The sequence below is a fragment of the Oryx dammah genome, unplaced genomic scaffold (genome assembly GCF_014754425.2).
Source record: "Oryx dammah isolate SB20612 unplaced genomic scaffold, SCBI_Odam_1.1 HiC_scaffold_2, whole genome shotgun sequence".
NCBI classification, from domain to species: Eukaryota; Metazoa; Chordata; class Mammalia; order Artiodactyla; family Bovidae; genus Oryx; species Oryx dammah.
In genome coordinates, this window is record NW_024070186.1 from 50,094,567 (window position 1) to 50,107,057 (window position 12,491).

The window sequence follows — 12,491 nt, forward strand, 5'->3', positions numbered from 1 at the left end:
ACTAAGGCCAGCTCTTTGCACAGATTTGGCACTCAATCAATCTTTGACCTTTGTAATTTGTCTGACTGTTACACATTGCTTGAATAGCACAACCCAAGTAAAGCCTAAGTATAAAACTACATATATTAAAAAAAATTTTTAACATAATTATTCCTTTAATGATTTTGGTTCTTCTTCCCTTCAGCTTTTCTATAAATTTTAAAAGTGCTAGACCAAAAAACTAGAGACCAAATAAATTACCTCTAATTATTTGCTAAGGGTAGGATTGGGAAGAGAATATAAACAATTTATTTATTTATTTAATTGATAGCAATTCATTGATTAAACAGTAGATGATTTGGGTAAAAAACATGGATATTTACAGCCAAATGTAAAAAATTTATCTATTATTAAAGATACACTGAAAAGAGGAAAATGCTATTTAAAAGAACAGAGGAAGTAGATTAAAATTATATGAAACACATTTCTCAAAGTTAGAAATGCCTTAAGAAATGTCCATGGAAACATGAGAAGGCTTGGAATAGGATATTAGAAAAAAGGTCACATGACCACTTTTGCAGACTGCTTTATAGCAGAAATGTTTTGGCAGATGGTTGTAAAAAGCCAAAGAGATCAGTAACCACTAACTTCTGATAAAAAGAAATGAACACAAAAATTCTTTTTAAAGTGGGATTTTAAATGTACTTATTAACAAATAAGAGAATAAAAGGCTTACTTTAAGATATTTAACAATGTATAAAAAATTCAACTTTCACTAAATTAAGGAGTGTTTATTGGATTTACAAGAGATTTTATACCAGAATTCCTTTACAAAGCAGTTCCCCTAATGCATTTCAAATAATTCTTCTTTAAATATAAATCTTTTAACACATTGTGAAAGATATATCACCTCTAAAAAGTAGGATACAGCTGCATGAAATATTCAAAAAAGAGGTAATAATGGTAAAGAGAGAATTACTGGAGAGACAAAATACTTGGCAAGAGTCTGCTTTATGTAGTTTAGGATCTGTTTGTTGGTTGTTTTTTTTTTAATGTTAGCACTAACACAGAAGATGGAGAGGGTATAACAAAGGGAACAGTGATGAACTCCAAAATCTGTAACCGTTTTTGTCAGCCTTGGGGGAGAAAAGTCAACAGAAGAAAGTTGGTGCCAACTATAAGAGGGAAACTCAAGCAATGAATTAAATTTTGAAGAAAAAAATTTTAAGTATTGGGTTAACATCATACAAAGTGAAAAGGTCTAGCAATCTGCTGTACAACATTGTGGTTACACAAAATTATATAAATATATATATGTTTCTCCATGTTTATATATATATACATATATAATATATATAATTATTAAATATTGGCTTCCCTGGTGGCTCAGACGGTAAAGCGTTTGTCTACTATGTGGGAGACCCAGGTTCGATTCCTGGGTCAGGAAGATCCCCTGGAGAAGGAAATGACAATCCACTCCAGCATTCTTGCCTGGAAAATCCCATGGACAGAGGAGCCTGATAGGCTACAGTCCATGGGGTCGCAAACAGTTGGAAATGACTGAGCGACTTCACTTGCACTTTCTTTCACTTTCATACACTTAAAAATGTGTTAAGACACATGTATACCTGTGGCGGATTCATGTTGATGCATGGCAAAACCAATACAATATTGTAATTAACCTCCAATTAAAATAAATAAATTTATATTAAAAAATGTATTAAGAGTGTAGATCTCATATTACATGTATTTTCAAACCAGAATAATACTTCTTTTTATAGTATTTGATTAACAGAACACAGCATCCATATATAAAATGATCTCAGATGTTTATCTGGCAGGAAACCCTTGACCAACCACCTTCCAGTGGCATCCACTTTCTTCTGTTTTTGAATATTTCTTTTTCATTTCATTTTTAATTTTTATTTCTGGATTCTGTTTCTAGTCTCACTCTTCCACTTTTTTCCTTTGAACTATCATCTTTTACTTTCTCTTTCACAAGAGCCAAGATATTCGTAATTCCACCTAGGAGAAAACACTCAACTACTCTGCTTTGGTTCTCTCTTTTTCCCACATCTACTTGTGCTAGGTTACCTTATTTTTTTTACTTTGTAATAAACCTAAAAATAAAATACAGTTTCTCATGGGGAAGGAAGTGGCAACTATTCCAGTATTCTTGCCTGGAAAATTCCATGGACAGAGGAGCCTGGAGAGTTACAGTCCAGGGTGTCACAAGTCGGACACACCTAAGCACACAAGCACAAAAACAAATATTAAACTTTTATTTTTTTGAAATTATATGGATTAGCAATTCTAAAACAACCTACTATGTATTGTAGAATTAAACAAGTGAGTAAACATACTGATATTAATGGGAGCCAAGCTGCCACACTGTTTCCAAGTATCGAGAAAAATGCCTAGAATTAACCCTGCAGTGCTAAACTAGAATTGGCAGTATCAAAATTAATTTATGGCTTTTATCACGGGAAGGAACCATGGAAGGAAGGGAGGGAGGAAATGTAGGAGGAAGGGAAAGGAAGTAAAGGAAGCGAGGGAGGGAGGCTGTAGATATGTTTGTAACATATATTTCTTAGCTCCATCCTATGAGAGGGCCTTGAAGCAAACATATCCCACTGAAATGCACATACCTAGCACTCTCATCCGGAGAAGGCAATGGCAACCCACTCCAGTACTCTTGCCTGGAAAATCCCATGGACAGAGGAGCCTGGTAGGCTGTAGTCCATGGGGTCACCAAGAGTCGGACACTTACTGAGCGACTTCACTTTCACTTTTCACTTTCATGCATTGGAGAAGGAAATGGCAACCCACTCCAGTGTTCTTGCCTGGAGAATCCCAGGATGGTGGAGGCTGGTGGGCTGCCATCTGTGGGGTCGCACAGAGTTGGACATGACTGAAGCAACTTAGCAGCAGCAGCAGCACTCTCATCTTAGTTTTTAGATATCATTAAGCACATAAAAAAAGAACACGTCTCCTCGGAGAAATAGCTGATTTGGAAGTTGGGACTGGGAAGTACGAAATGAGCCTGGAACATCTTGTGCCAGCAAAGTGCTCAAAAGATGAGGAAACACACCCCCCATGGCAAAACAAAAATTCATTTGACCTGGCTTCATGGAGCTCCCACTGGCTAAATCTGGGGCAAGTTTAACATTAAAATTTGTAAATGATAGTAATAGGATGCTCAAGAAATAAAACAAGGGATGGGATGGGGGGTGGGGTGGGAGGGAAATTCAAGAGTTAGGAGATATATATATATACACATATATAGTTATTGATTTATGTTGTCATATGGCAGAAATCAACACAACACTGTAAAGCAATTATTTGCTAATTATAAAAAAGAACAAATAACATAAAATGAAATAAGAATCTATGAGTCTAATCTGATGTAAGTAAACAAATAAACAAATGGGCGGGAGACAGAAGGCTCTTCCTTGAAGTAGAATACCAGCTAATCAATATAAAAGATATTATGGAATTTAAAAAAATATCATTTGGCAACCATCTTAGTAATAAATAACTCAGCTGAGAGTCTTAGATGCTCAGATAGTGGGAGAAAACTTGAGGAGGGAGAGAATATTTTTATATAGCCTGAAAGTATCCGTTTAGAAATTATTTACTAAAAGGGGAAAACATTAACTTTATAGTGAAGAAGGAAATGGCAACCCACTCCAGTACTCTTGCCTGGAAAATCCCATGGATGGAGAAGCCTGATAGGCTACAGTCCATGGGGTCGCAAAGAGTTGGACACGACTGAGCGACTTCACTTTCACTGTAGATTAATTTAGTGAACACAACCTTTCAAAGTAATCAAGGTTAATGTCACCAGTTAAAGGGTCGAACCAGAATTATGAATTTTCCACTCTGATGCCTTAAGTATTACTGTTAAAAATGTATAGCTGAATTTAATCATAAAGAAACATCAGACAAAAGTTAATTGATTGGACATTCTATAAGAATAACAGGCCCATATTCTTCAAAACAGTCGAGATCATAAAAGAAAGATGGAGAATTTTCTCCAGATTAAAGGATTAGTGAAATATGATAAAAACAATATTATTCTTTACAAGAAAAAAAATTTCTATAAAAGAAATAATTAGGACACTTGATAAAATTTGAATACAAACTGTAGATTAGATTACAATATTATATCAGTGTCAAATATCCTGATTTTGATCAATGTATTGTGGTTAAGTAACAGAAAAATCCTATTCTTAGGAAATGCATTGAAGTATATATGGTTAATGGAGAAGGCAATGGCAACCCACTCCAGTACTCTTGCCTGGAGAATCCCAGGGATGGGGAGCCTGGTGGGCTGCTGTCTATGGGGTCGCACCAAGTCGGACACGACTGAATCGGCTTAGCCGCAACAGCAGCAGCAGTACCATATATGGTTAATGACAAAGGTAATCATGATGGTGTGATCACTCACCTACAGTCAGATACCAAGGGAATGCTTCATGCAAAGATAGGCTCAATAAAAGAAAGAAATGGTATGCACCTAACAGAAGCAGAAGCTATTAAGAAGAGGTGGCTCAAATACACAGAAGAACTGTACAACAAGAGCTTCACGGTCCAAATAATCACTATGGTGTGATCACTCACTTAGAGCTAGACATCCTGGAGGTCAAGTCAAGTGGGCCTTAGGAAGCATCACTACGAACAAAGTTAGTAGAGGTGATGGAATTCCAGTTGAGCTATTTCAAATCCTCAAAGATGATGCTGTGAAAGTGCTGCACTCAATATGCCAGCAAATTTGGAAAACTCAGCAGTGGTCACAGAACTGGAAAAGGTCCATTTTCATTCCAATCCCAAAGAAAGGCAATGCCAAAGAATGCTCAAACTACTGTACAATCTCACTCATCTCACATGCTAGTAAAGTAATGCTCAAAATTCTCCAAGCCAGGCTTTAGCAATACATGAACCATGAACTTCCAGATGCTCAAGCTGGTTTTAGAAAAGGCAGAGGAACCAGAAATTAAATTGCCAACAACTGCTGGATCATTGAAAAAGCAAGAGAGTTCCCGAAAAACAGCTATTTCTGCTTTATTGACTATGCCAAAGCCTTTAACTGTGTGGATCACAATAAACTGTGGAAAATTCTGAGAGAGATGGGAATATCAGACCACCTGACCTGCCTATTGAGAAACTTATATGCAGGTCAGAAAACAACAGCCAGAACTGGACATGGAACAACAGACTGGTTCCAAAAAAGGAAAGGGGTACGTCAAGGCTGTATATTGTCACCCTGCTTAATTAATTTATACATCCTGAGAAATGCTGGGCTGGATGAAGCACAAGCTGGAATCAAGACTGCTGGGAGAAACAGCAATAACCTCAGATATGTAGATGACACCACCCTTAAAGTGAAAGAGGAGAGTGAAAAAGTTGGCTTAAAGCTCAACATTCAGAAAACTAAGATCATGGCATCCAGTCCCATCACTTCATGGCAAATAGATGGGGAAACAGTGGAAACAGTGGCTGACTTTATTTTGGGGGGCTCTAAAATCACTGCAGATGGCAATTGCAACCATGAAATTAAAAGACACTTGCTCCTTGGAAGGAAAGTTATTGACCAATCTAGACAGCATATTAAAAAGCAGAGACATTACTTTACCAACAAAGGTCCATCTAGTCAAGGCTATGGTTTTTCCAGTAGTCAATTATGGATTTGAGAGTTGGACTACAAAGAAGCTGAGCACCGAAGAATTGATGCTTTTGAACTGTGGTGTTAGAGAAGACTCTTGGGAGTCCCTTGGACTGCAAGGAGATCCAACCAGTCCATCCTAAAGGAGATCAGTTCTGGGTGTTCTCTGGAAGGACTGATGCTAAAGCTGAAACTCCAATACTTTGGCCACCTCATGCGAAGAGCTGACTCATTGGAAAAGACCCTGATGTTGGGAAAGATTGAAGGCAGGAGGAGAAGGGGACGACAGAGGATGAGATGGTTGGATGGCATCACCAACTCAATGGAGATGAGTTTGAATAGATTCCGGGAGTTGGTGATAGACAGTGAAGCCTGGTGTGCTGTAGTCCATGGGGTTGTGAAGAGTCGGACACAACTGAGCGACTGAACTGAACTGAACTGATATATAGTTAAAGTGGAATGTCTGTAAATTACTCTCAAATGTTTCAGGAAAAAGTATGTGTGGGGGGCAGGAGAGAGAGAAAAGAGTAGCAATGATAAAGTACATGGGACAAAATGTTAACAATAAGTGAATATGAATAAAGAATATGCAGGAATTATCTGTACAATTCTTACATCTTTTCTATAAATGTGAAATCATATCAAAATTAAGTTTTTTTAAGTCAACCCTTCATATTCTCATCAGAGGTAAACAAGTCTAGCTCTTTTCAGAGTCAATCTTGTAAGCACTAGGCACTGTATTAAATACTTTCATACAATATTTCATCTAATCAAGATTCAGGAAGTAAGTTTAAAATTTGCCATACATTCTGCCTGTAAAAGAACTGGGATCTGATGTGATTGTTTGCCATAACATCCCTTTCTTCTTCTGGTTACAAAAGCCCTCTTCTCTTTCCCTTTCCACAGTGGTCAAAGGCCTGCCATGCTCAGGCAATCAGTGTCCCAATCCCTTGACTAAAATGATTCACTCAGTGATGGGCACATGACCCAAGCTTGTCCAGGACCCCTTCTGCAAGGTGACTGCAAGAGGGACTGAGGAAGAGGCACTGTGTCTGCTGATTTTCCTCTTCTTGTAAATTAAGCCTTGGGCTGCTGGCTGCCATTCATGCTCACCTGGGGAGAGTCTGTCCAAGAGATGGTAAGGGTTAGGGGCCTGCTGCCTCTGTGCTTAAAGATCTTCCCCAGGAGCTAGGTAAACCAGTAAACTCTAGCTGTGCGTAAGTAAGTTGTTAGCCTAATAAGTTACTGTTACTTTGATGAAAGTACTCCTAACTGACACCAAAGATAAAGTGTAATACAGATGGAAAGGGCTTCCCAGGTGGCACTAGTAAAGAACCCACCTGCCATTGCAGGAGACATCAGAGACGTGGGTTCAATCCCTGGGTCGGGAAGATCCCCTGGAGAAGGGCATGGCAACCCACTCCAGTATTCTTACCTGGAGAATCCCCATGGACAGAGGAGTCTGGCGGGTTACAGTCCATAGAATTGCAAAGAGTCAGACACGACTGAGGCAACTTAGCACACGCGCACGCACAGACAGAAAACAGTTCAAGTTATTTCTAAGAAACAAAAACATCTCCTTAAAAAGTAGAAAAATGGTGCTTTTCACTCACCAATAATAAGACTATGATCAAACTACTTTCCACCTCTGTAAGTGAAAATTAGTATGCGAGCTAAGTTGCTTCAGTCCTGTCTGACTCTTCACACTGTAGCCTGCCAAGCTCCTCTGTCCATTGGATTCTCCAGGTAAGAACAGTGGAGTGGGTTGCCATGTTCTTCTCCAGGGAATCTTCCCAACCCAGGGATCCAACCTGCATCTCTTACATCTCCCACATTGGCAGGTGGGTTCTTTACCACTAGTGCCATCTGGGAAGCCCAAGTTAGCATGTACTAGAAAATAAAGACTTTATTTAATAGAGACCTTACTAAATGAATGTGTGTTATACCTATTTTTAGTGTGGTTATTTTACACTGTTAAACTTTAAGAAATTAGAAACCAAAACTGTTAAAAGCACAATATCTGTGAACACAGAAAAAGTAAAGCCCAAGGTTCACACTCGATTTCAGTATATGCCAGTTTAACTCACTTTCTTCTATGACAGTTGGTCTTACAGTCTATACACAGACCAACTGACCACATAGGAAATGGACAAACAACTCAAAACATAAGTCATACTAAGAAGCAGTGTCTTTTACAAACAAAGATGCACAAATAATGTTTATTAAAAACTTACCATCAGAACTTGTGAGGACAAAGATTTCTGCTTGAGTTTGTTTCTTTATGCCTAAACTTTTTGGAAACCAATGAAGGTCTATTGGGTAAATATCATCAGGCAGCTTTACTATTTGACTGGTTTCACCGGTTAACAAGTTCCACTTCACTATCTGGTGATCATCACTACATGAATACAGCTCTTCAGCAGTAGTCCAGCCCACACAGCTTACTAATTCTTGATGTGTCACCATATTAAGGAGACATAAAACACACAAAAGCCTTCAGTTTTAACAAACACAATATCTTGCAGATGCAGATTATAAGAACAGTATAAAATAGGGCCAAATGTTTCAAGCTTCAAAACCTATTTTTTAGTGTATGACTTTCATATTTTTTCCATATAAGGAAAGGAAAATAAGCATCTATCAAAACAGTTGTAAGAAGAATGGAAAGCAGGATAAGAAAGCCAGGTGCCAAAATAGAAAAAAAGAAAGATTTAATACATGAAAAAAATTTTAATGTGTTACAAAAGATTCTATAAACAAGGCCAAAAGATGCAGAAAGACACCTAACAGATTAAAAGGAATGAAAGATCTACTCTAATCTGTTGCAGGATAAGTGGGGAGAAAAGGGAAATATGTATTTTTTTAATTTACCTATATCTGTATTGTTATTAGAATAAGCATGTATCATTTTGATAAGTTTTTAAAAATCAACTGCTAAAAGAACACTGAAATCTAACAGTTAAATACCTGCTTAAATGACAATAATTTACCCAGGAAAAAATTTACAGCTTAATAGCTGAAACTAAAATCCTATCAAACTTCCTGACATTAAATTCAGGAAGTAATTCAGTTACAATTTACTGCCCACACAAGGTGATATGGATAAGATACAAACCCTAAAATTCGTACTTTAACCTATTTTTTGGTCTCTGATTTATCAAGTAGATTTCTATAAATTGAGATGCTAAACTGGCCTTTACTTCCTCCATTAGAACAGGCTCTTACCCTGGCAGAGTTGTGTATCCTACAGAAGGAACTTTAGATTGTCTTTCATGAGAGATGCTTTCTCCTATTTATATATGGATTTCTATATTATCATATCATCCTAGTTGGGTTGTTTGCTCTTTTGTTGTTATTGTATAATCATTTTACTTCCTTCTCTTTTCATCAATGCTTTCTATCCAAGCAATCAATAAACTCTAAGAAAAAAGAAAGAGACTATGTGCCATAATTATTCTGGGATGTTCTAAGTTTTTTTAATACTTCAAAATATGATAGATTAAGCAAATAACCAGAAAGGTAAAAAATGAAATTATAAAAGGGTCTGAAGAGTCTGCACAAATAGGTAACAAAGTGGTATTGGAATACTCAGAATTCAAAGTAAAATCTAAACAAAAGAACTTTGATATCACTAGACCATTACTGAAAAAATTCTTCCAGTATAACTGTCATAGCTTAAACAGTGTTAATTAAAATCTTTATTATACAAAGGTAGAGTGTCAGCTAAAACCTAGAAAGAAAATAAACACACACACTCCAAAACAAAAAAACATTAATTTTATCCTCATAAAAACTGATGTAAGTACCTAGCAGACATATGCGAGGTGTCTTCAAACTAGTAAGTCAACTAAAATTATGGGAGAAATGAGAGGACTGCTAGAATAAGAAAGTCTAAAAAGATCATTATTCTTCAGCTTGAAAAGGTAAAAGCAGACACTAGACAGTCAAAATCTATAAGGCTGTAAAAAGCATGACCTCCGAGGGCACACTTTGAAAAAAGAATAAAAGTGATTCAATGAGAAATAAAAGGAATTACATCTTCACTCAAACAGTAAAAAAAAAAAAAGTAATATAAATTCAAAACATTTGATCAAATGTCTAAAACACTGCTTTTCTATCGCTGAAGGATCACATTTTTCTTTATTTCAAATATGTTGAAGAGTAACATTTTGTAAGGTAAAATAAAAATGAATTACTAGGAAAATGATCTTACATTTGGATATTGTGACTGTCAAATTGCTACAAAAAATTCTTCCCTCTTACTTTCAATTTCTGTTCTTATCCCTTCACAGGCCTGTAATAAAGTCTGAAGATGATACTTTTAGAAGCACTGGTCTAAATAACTACGAATGAAGGTAATGGGGCCTACCGTATCTTTCTGACATATAATTGGGAGTTCTTGCTGACAAAATACAGGGTCATGCATTTGATAAAATATTTATTACTGCCACATTCACACATGAAATAATAAAGGTCTGACTGCTCAGACTTCCCCAGCTTACCCTCCATTTTGTTATGAGTATGAAAAAACAGAACAGAATTCAGTGAAAACATACTAGGTCTTATTAAGAGAGAAATTACTTGATTTTTCTAAAAAAAAAAAACTTCTTTTTAAAATTTTAGACTAAACAAAAATCAACCTTTTTTATGTACTTAAGTACAGTAGTACTAAAGTAAGGTAAGAAAAAAGTTAATAAATATTTGAAAGATTTAGTGCAAATAATTTGCTTTGGAAAAATACCTGCAACATACGACCTCAAATATTTCAGAAATAATTTACAAAACTATCATTAAAGGAATGAAAAAATCCATTCTCCAACTAGACTACAAAATAGAAGAAAACTTTTAATAATACTACAATAAGGAGATCACAATAAGGTTTATAAGTATTAAAAGGATATGCTTTGGTTCTTTTAAAAGAGATATCTTCAGCCTCATGTCTCCACCTTCCAGCAAAATTTTTTAAATGCCACCTGATTGAATTCACTGTAAAAATAAAAGGAGGAAAATACAGAATACACATTAAAAACAAATATATATACACAAAAAATTAAAAGCAAACAAAACATCGGTCCTTAGCACCCCAATGACTGAAGCACTTTCAATCCTGCTGGCATCAAATACATGGAAAGAGGAAGAAAACTAGTCAGTGGACTAATTCAGCCAATGGGTGACTGGAGGCTTTAGGTGGTACTTCAGAGGTTCTCTACAACCTGCCTAAAACAGTCCTACAAGTACAGAATGTCAGTAAATCTGACCAGGTAAATAATTTCCAAGGGCTGGCTTGAGGCCTAATCAAAAGATTTTTTAAACTATGGGAGCTTCAGCTTTAGCATCAGTCCCTTCCAATGAATATTTAGGACTAATTTCCTTTAGGATGGACTGGTTGGATTTCCCTGCAGTCCAAGGGACTCTCAAGAGTCTTCTCCAACATCACAGTTCAAAAGCATCAATTATTCGGCACTCAGCTTTTTTTATAGTCCAACTCTCACATCCATACGTGACTAGTGGAAAAACCATAGCTTTGACTAGACAGACTTTTGTTGGCAAAGTAATGTCGCTGCTTTTTAATATGCTGTTTAGGTTGGTCACAGCTAGTCTTTTAATTTCATGGCTGCAATCACCATCTGTAGTGATTTTGGAGCCCCCAAAAATAGTCTTTTACGGTTTCGCCATCTATTTGTCACAAAGTGATGTGACCAGATGCCACAATCTTAGTTTTCTGAAAGTTGAGCTTTAAGCCAACTTTTTCACTTGCCTCTTTCACTTCCATCAAGAGGCTCTTTAATTCTTTGCTTTCTGCCATAAGGGTGGTGTCATCTGTGTATCTGAGGTTATTGATATTTCTCTAAGCAATCTTGACTCCAGCTTGTGCTTCATCCAGCCTGACATTTCACGATACACTCTGCATATAAGTTAAATAGGCAGAGTGACAATATACAGCCTTGACGTATTCCTTTCCCAATTTGGAACTAGTCTGTTGTTCCACGTGCAGTTCTGTTGTTCCTTGACCTGCATACAGATTTCTCAGAAGGCAGGTCAGGTGGTCTGGTATTCCCATCTCTTTTAGAATTTTCCACAGTTTGTTGCAATCCACACAGTCAAGGCTTTGGTGTAGTCAATAAAGTAGAAGTAGATGTTTTTCTGGAACTCTCTTGCTTTCTCGATGAACCAACGGACACTGGCAATTTGATCTCTGGTTCCTCTGCCTTTTCTAAATCCAGTAAATCATGCTTCACATATTGTTGAAGACTGGCTTGGAGAATTTTGAGCATTACTTTGCTAGTGTGTGAGATGAGTGCAATTGTTCAGTAGCTTGAATATTCTTTGGCACTGCCTTTCTTTGGGGTTGGAATGAAAATTGACCTTTTCCAGTGAATGGATATACATTAAAATAAATTCCAAAGGTCTCATCAAAGACTAAGATACATTTTATGGGATTTAATTATTAAACCCACATGGGAATACTATGACATCATCAACCTAGTGATCACATCTGAGATTTACATTCTATTGGAGGTAAACAGACTGCCACCAGTTATGGCCGCCATGGTGACAAAGTGAAAAATAAGCAAGTTATCTAAGAAAGAGTTAATAAATCCCTTATAAAAATATATAAAAATCACAATGTAACTGGCAAACAAAAACTTAGAAAAACAAGAGTTACACTCTCACAAATAACCATGCTATCAAAAGATACAAATGAAGAAAATGCTAAATTGTTTGAATCCAATTTACAGTTATGGGATTCTTTGAATCATATTACTAACCTAGAGAAAAAAAAAATAAATGAAAGTGTAATTAAAGGAAAAAAATCCTCTTCACCAAGTAGAAAATTACTGCTAAC

At 36.4% G+C, this 12,491-nt stretch overlaps 1 protein-coding gene across 3 annotated transcripts in view; it reads right to left on the minus strand.

Moving 5' to 3' along the window:
• Positions 1 to 12,491, minus strand: part of IFT80 (intraflagellar transport 80) — a 134,132-nt gene that overhangs the window by 111,075 nt on the left and 10,566 nt on the right. For all 3 annotated transcript variants that reach the window (XM_040247857.1, XM_040247865.1, XM_040247875.1), the window contains 2 exons: positions 10,546 to 10,630; positions 7,879 to 8,100 (listed from right to left, as the gene is read on the minus strand). In XM_040247857.1, the coding sequence (XP_040103791.1) occupies positions 7,879 to 8,100; positions 10,546 to 10,582 (259 nt within the window). In that variant the 5' untranslated portion in view covers positions 10,583 to 10,630. The remainder of the gene's footprint in view (positions 1 to 7,878; positions 8,101 to 10,545; positions 10,631 to 12,491) is intronic.